The sequence below is a fragment of the Zeus faber genome (genome assembly GCF_960531495.2).
Source record: "Zeus faber genome assembly, chromosome: 18".
Classification (NCBI taxonomy): Eukaryota; Metazoa; Chordata; class Actinopteri; order Zeiformes; family Zeidae; genus Zeus; species Zeus faber.
The window spans coordinates 30,959,766-30,967,265 of NC_137210.1; the positions used below are offsets into that span (position 1 = coordinate 30,959,766).

A 7,500-nucleotide genomic window follows, 5' to 3' on the forward strand; every position below is an offset into this window, starting at 1 on the left:
GTGGATTAAATTTGAATAATGTGGATTAAACTGGAATAGTGTGGATTAAACCGGAATAATGTGGATTAAACCGGAATAATGTGGATTAAACTGGAATAGTGTGGATTAAACCGGAATAATGTGGATTAAACCGGAACAATCTGGATTAAACCGGAATAATGTGGATTAAACCGGAATAATGTGGATTAAACCTCAATAATGTGGATTAAATTTGAATAATGTGGATTAAACTGGAATAATGTGGATTAAACTGGAATAATGTCGATTAAACCGGAATAATGTGGATTAAACCTCAATGATGTGGATTAAATTTGAATAATGTGGATTAAACTGGAATAGTGTGGATTAAACCGGAATAATGTGGATTAAACCGGAACAATCTGGATTAAACCGGAATAATGTGGATTAAACCGGAATAATGTGGATTAAACTGGAATAGTGTGGATTAAACCGGAATAATGTGGATTAAACCGGAACAATCTGGATTAAACCGGAATAATGTGGATTAAACCGGAATAATGTGGATTAAACCTGAATAATGTGGATTAAATTTGAATAATGTGGATTAAACTGGAATAATGTGGATTAAACCTCAATAATGTGGATTAAACTGGAATAATGTGGATTCAACCGAAATAACTATGATTAAAATGGAATAATCTGAATTAGACTGGAATAATCTGGATTAATCTTGGATAATATGGATTAAACTGGAATAATCTGGATTAAACTGGAAAAATGTGGATTAAATTTGGATAATTTGGATTAAACTACAATATTCTGGATTAAACGGAAATAACCAAGATTAAAGTGGAATACATTACATTACATTTTGCAGACGCTTTTATCCAAAGCCACTTACAATTATTGAAACAGTGACGGACGCAGCCATCAGGAGCAATGAGGGGTTAAGTGTCTTGCTCAAGGACACTACAGCATGCTAGCAGGAGGAGCCTGGGATCCAACCAGCAACCTTTAGATCACTAGACCACCAGCTCTACCTCCTGAGCTACCATCCCCATAATCTGGAATAATCTGAATTATACTGGAATAATCTGGATTTAACTTGGATAATATGGATTAAAGTGGAATAATCTGGATCAAATTAGGATAATATGGATAAGACTGGAATCATATGGATTAGACTGGAATATTCTGGAATAAACTGGAATCCGGATTAAACTGGGGTAATATGGATTAAATTGGAATATTCTGGATTCAACTGGGATAACCGAGATTAGACTGGAATAATCTGGATTAAACCGGAACAATATAGATTAAACTGGATTAGAGTGCAATAGTCTGGATTCAACTGGAATAATCTGGTTTAATTTGGATAATATGGATTTGACTGGAATAATCTGGTTTAGACTGGATTAGACTGGAAAAAAATCTAGATTAAACTGGAATAATCTGGATTAAGATGGGATAATATGGATTTAACTGGAATAATCTGGATTAAATTTGGATAATATGGATTAGACTAGAATAATCTGGATTCAACTGGAATAATCTGGATTGGACTGGAATAATCTGGATTCAACTGGAATAATATGGATTAAACTGGGGGTTTTATGGATTAAACTAGAATATTCTGGATTCAACCGGAATAACTGGGATTAAATTGGAATAATATAGATTAAACCAGGACGTTCTGAATGTCTGTATGAGCAAGTGTGTGTGTGTCTGTGTGTGTGTGTGTTTGTATATATATATATGTGTGTGTGTGTGTGTTTGTATATATATATAAGTGTGTGTGTGTGTGTGTGTGTGTGTGTGTTTGTATATATATATATGTGTGTGTGTGTGTGTGTTTGTATATATATATAAGTGTGTGTGTGTGTGTGTGTGTGTGTGTTTGTATATATATATAAGTGTGTGTGTGTGTGTGTGTGTTTGTATATATATATAAGTGTGTGTGTGTGTGTGTGTGTTTGTATATATATATATGTGTGTGTGTGTGTGTGTGTGTTTGTATATATATATAAGTGTGTGTGTGTGTGTGTGTGTTTTAAAAAAAGAGTCCAGACAACACAACAAAATGTAGAGTTGATCAATAATATGAGTGTCTGAAAATCATCCTCGTTGTGCCATTTAATAAATGTGCGTATGCCAAATATCTTCAAAGTTGTTGGAGTTATTATGTGGGCTAACCCCACCCTACCCCAGCTACACCCTGAGAGCCTGTTTGGCGCCTCTTTTCATTTTCTTTTTGGCCCTTGCTGCATTTGCAGGTAAACTTGAAAATCTTGTGCATTGCTACTTGTTCATAATCTGCATCACCAACCTCAACAGACTTCATAACGTCATCAACTTCTTCCATTGCAACAACAACGGGCGTATTGTCGGTCTCCTCCAGTGGTTCTTGAAAATATTCACTTTCATCATCACATTCAGGTTGAAATGTGCTGTTTGAAAGGTTCCCCAAGTCCAGGGTAACACCGATATCAGATTCAGTGTCACTGTCGGAGAACTGACTATCATCGTGGAAAATTAAGTCCAGAACGAGTTGCTTACAATGACTTGGATCCATCGCACTGGTCGGATTAAGGTCCACGATATGATTTAGATCTTCCTCCACCTGCTTCTCCTAATCCATAACTACACAGAGACTAAAGTTTTCACAGACAAGGGAAACCGAAGACTTGCCGTCTTGTTTACTGAAGTGACAGCTTCAGCACTTCTTCATTGGAATATGTTGGTAGACACCCCATACACAACAATGTATCCAGGTGTGTGTAAAAGTAGTACGATTTAAAGGTTGAACTCTATCAAAACGGTTTCACATTGAGACTTCACATCACATGGAATATGAAGGAATGATCTTCACCTGGATGCTCGCTTTAAAGGAAATGATCGATTGTCGTTGTTCAACGCTCTTCAGCCTGTTGGTAAATGGACTGCGTTTCCCCATGTCATCTAACGGGAATATTTAACTCCAAGGTTTAACATTTTTCTATTATTTAAAAATCAAACTGGGCTTTGAAAATACATTGAGAGATTAAAAAAACCACACAAATGAACACGAATCTGGAAAAATCGAATTTTACTTCTTGAAAGTTTTTTTCCAACTTATTTGCTGCTTCTGGCAATTTAAGAAATGAGCGACAATGCGGTGCTTGCTGCGGTGGGTCACATATGTGTATGTGTCTGAGTGGGTGAGTTTGTGTCACCTTCACTTTTCTTCCTATTCTCTCCTTCCATTTCATGGCGATGGAACCTTCAATCAAGAGCAGTCTGCAACACACACACACACAGGTGACATAGTACTCTTAGTAGAACATGTATTACCATTGTGCCCTCTAGTGGTGAGGTGCGGTACCTGGACCTCTCTTCGTTCTCGTAGCCCAGGATGATGTAGTCCTCCCCAGGGGCCAAAGGGGGGCAGGGGCAGGATGAGGTGTAGAACAGGGTCTGGACCTGCAGGGGGATGTGGACCAGCGAGGACTTCAGGACCTCCAGGACCTCCACCAGCGCCGACAGCTCGAGACCGCGGGTCCTCAGCTCCCGGACCCGGGCCCGGATCACTGAGGAAACACACAACCTCCGCCATGTAGGACTTTGTGTTTCCTGCTCGGGCCACACCCGCTCTAGCCCAGAAACCACATGGACATCCTGCTGAAGCCACGCCCCCCTGTCTAGACTTTTAACCACATGAACTTCCTGGGTCCTGCTGAAGCCACGCCCACCTCTCTAGACAAGAAACCAAGTGGACTTCCTGCATCCTGGTGAAGCCACGCCCCCTCTATCAATTATTAACACATGAACTTCCTGCATCCTCCTGAAGCCACACCCCCCAGTCTTGATTTTTGACCAGATGGACATCCTGTGTCCTGCTAAAGCCACACCCCCCTCTGTAGAATATTGACCACATGGACTTCCTGCATCCTGCTGAGGCCACGCTCCCTCTCTAGACAAGAAACCAAATGGACTTGCTACGGCCTTCTGAAGACACACCCCCCCAATCTTGATCATTAACCACATGGACTTCCTGTGTCCGACTGAAGCCACACCCCCTCGCTAGCCGAGAAACCACATGGACTTCCTGTGTCCTACTGTTGCCACACTGCCCTCTCGAGACTAGAACCCAGATGGACTGAGCCCACGCCTCCAGTGTAGTACCGTAGTTATAGTTGTTCTTCAGGTAGGTCTTCAAGCCTAGTTTGACGAGTCTGGAACATTTACACCGATCTGCACACACACACGTGCACACACACACACGTGCACACACACGTGCACAGACACACAGAACAAACATTAGAACATTTTATTTTTATTTTGTTTCCATAAAAAGTGTGAATTTGTTAGACTCAACTGTTTATTTCTGTTAAGTCTTTATTTTGATTATAAGAGATAAACAGACAGACAGACACATATAGACAGACACACAGGTATAGAGATAGACAGACTGAAGGAAAGGTATAGAGACGGATAGACAGGGACAGAGACAGACAGACAGACAGGTATAGGGACTGACAGATAGATATAGAGTCGGATAGACAGACAGGGATAGAGACAGACCGACGGACAGGTAAAGAGACAAATAGACAGACATGTATAGAGACAGACAGATAGACAGGTATAGAGACAGACAGATAGACAAAAATGTGTAGAGAATAAAAGGTATAGAGACAGATAGACAGACAGGTATAGAGACATGGAAAGTCAGACAGACAGATATAGAGACGGATAGACAGACAGGGATAGAGACAGACCGACGGACAGGTAAAGAGACAAATAGACAGACATGTATAGAGACAGACAGATAGACAGGTATAGAGACAGACAGATAGACAGAAATGTGTAGAGAATAAAAGGTATAGAGACAGATAGACAGACAGGTAGACAGACAGGTATAGAGACATGGAAAGTCAGACAGACAGATATAGAGACGGATAGACAGACAGGGATAGAGACAGACCGACGGACAGGTAAAGAGACAAATAGACAGACATGTATAGAGACAGACAGATAGACAGGTATAGAGACAGACAGATAGACAGAAATGTGTAGAGAATAAAAGGTATAGAGACAGATAGACAGACAGGTAGACGGACAGGTATAGACATGGAAAGTCAGACAGACAGGTATAGACAGACAGTTAGACAGACAGATAGACAGGCAGGTAAAGACAAATGGACAGACAGACAGTTATAGAGACAGATAGTCATACAGACAGACAGACAGACAGACAGACGGGTATAGAAACAGATAGACAGACAGGTATAGAGACAGACAGACAGACAGGTATTGAGGAAAATAGACAGATGTTAGATGGACTGAATACCTTGGTTTGTTCCTTTGCAGTGCAGGTTGTTTGGAAAGTCTGGACTGGATTCTAGAAAATTGGAGGAAGATTCAGATAATCTATTAGTTCAGATTATCTATGTTAAAATGATCTACTAGCTCAGATTATCTATTAGTTCAGATTATCTACGAATTCACATTATCAATTAGTTCAGATTACCTACTAGTTCACAATATCTATTACTTCACACTATCTATTGGTTCATATTATCTACTAGTTCAGACTATATACTAGTTCCTATTATCTTTGAATTCAGATGATCTTCTTGTTCAGATTATCTTCAAATTAAGATTATCTACTACTTCAGATTATCTTTTAGTTAAGATTATATATCAGTTCCAATTATCTATTAGTTCAGATCGATATGAGTTCAGGTTATCTATTAGTTCAGATTATATAGGAGTTCAGATTATCTACTAGTTTAGATTATATACTAGTTCATATTATATACAAATTCATAATATATCCTCTTCAGATGATCTACAAATTGAGATTATGTACTAGTTCAGATTATGTAAGAGTTCAGATTATTTTAGATAATAAACTAGTTCAGATTAAATACGAGTTTGGATCATCTACTAGTTCATATTATATACTAGTTCAGATTATATACTAGTTCATTTTTTTATAATTCAGATTATCTACTCGTTCAGATTATCTACTCGTTAAATAGTTTTACTAGTTCAGATTATCTACTAGTTCAGAATTTAAATTAGTACAAATTATCTACTTGTTTAGATTATCTATTAGTTCTGATTATCTTCTTGTTCAGATGATAAACTAGTTTCTATTTTCTATTAGTTCTGATTATCTTCTTGTTCAGATTATATAGTAATTCAGATTATCTACTAGCTCAGATTATATACTAGTTCAGATTATCTATTTGTCCAGATTATCTTGTAGTTCAGATTATATACTAGTTCAGATTATATACTAGTCCAGATTATCTACTAGTTCATATTATCTATCATTTCAGATTATCTACTCGTTTAAACTATCTATTAGTTCTGATTATCTTCTTGTTACGATTATATAGTAGTTCAGATTATACTGGTTCAGATTATCTACTAGTTCAGATTTTCTATTAGTTCAGATTTTATTCTAGTTCAGATTATATACTAGTTCAGATTTTCTTTTAGTACAGATGATTTACTATTTCAGATTAGATGATCTATTTGTTTAGATTATTTTCTTGTTGATATTATATAGTAGTTCAGATTATATACTAGTTAAGATTATTTATTAGTTGAGATTATATACTTGTTCCGATTATCTATTAGTCCAGATTATCTTCTAGTTCAGATTATCTACTAGTTCAGATTATAAAATAGTTCAGATTATCTATCAATTCAGATGACCTACTCTTTTAAACTATCTATTAGTTCTAATCTAATCTAATCTTCTTGTTCAGATTATATAGTAGTTCAGATTATATACTGGTTCAGATGATCTACTAGTTCAGATTTTATACAAGTTCAGATTAGATAATCTATTAGTTTCGATTATTTTCTTGTTGAGATTATATACTAGTTCAGATTTTCAATCATTTCAGATCCAGTTCAGATAATCTGAATTAGATCCAGTTACCTTCAGCAGGTTTTAATATGAACATTCACCTGGATCACAGCGGGATGGATCTTGGGAGAAGGAGTCTGAAAGAGAGGAGGAGAAGATTATCTGTCTGTCTGTCTGTCTGTCTGTCTGTCTGTCTGTCTGTCTGTCTACTAATCCATCCAGCCATCCACCCTTCCATCCATCTTTTAATCTATCTATCTATCCATCTATCTCCTGCAGTCCCCCCTCCACCCACCGGGGCTGTCCGCCCTGACGATAGCCTCTGGGGAGATGCAGACCCCCCTATCGTAGCGTGGCAGCTCCCCACAGGCCAAGCTGCTGGGCCAGCTGTGGTTGTAGCGCCGCATGACGGGTTCGCAGCCCCAGCGGGCGCGCTCACACAGCGCCCGGCACGGCTTGATGGGGTCCTGCTGGAAGTCCAGTGTGCAGAGCGGGGCGTACATGGAGCAGAGGAAGAAGAGTAGGTCGGGGCTGCAGCCCACACCTGAGGGCAACAATATTTATATGAATAATAATAATAATAATAATAATAATTATAAAATATATATTGTTAATAATAATCATAAAAATAACAATAATAACAACAACAATAATAATAATAATAATAATAATAATAA

At 38.1% G+C, this 7,500-nt stretch overlaps 1 protein-coding gene across 1 annotated transcript in view; it reads right to left on the reverse strand.

Moving 5' to 3' along the window:
- The window catches only part of frzb (frizzled related protein), a 17,327-nt gene that overhangs the window by 1,533 nt on the left and 8,294 nt on the right, over nt 1-7,500 (reverse strand). Inside the window, exons 3-8 of the mRNA XM_080019276.1 lie at nt 7,119-7,367; nt 6,925-6,960; nt 5,288-5,338; nt 4,123-4,191; nt 3,323-3,527; nt 3,174-3,237 (exon numbers count right to left, since the gene is read on the reverse strand). Coding sequence (XP_079875402.1) covers nt 3,174-3,237; nt 3,323-3,527; nt 4,123-4,191; nt 5,288-5,338; nt 6,925-6,960; nt 7,119-7,367 — 674 coding nt within the window. The remainder of the gene's footprint in view (nt 1-3,173; nt 3,238-3,322; nt 3,528-4,122; nt 4,192-5,287; nt 5,339-6,924; nt 6,961-7,118; nt 7,368-7,500) is intronic.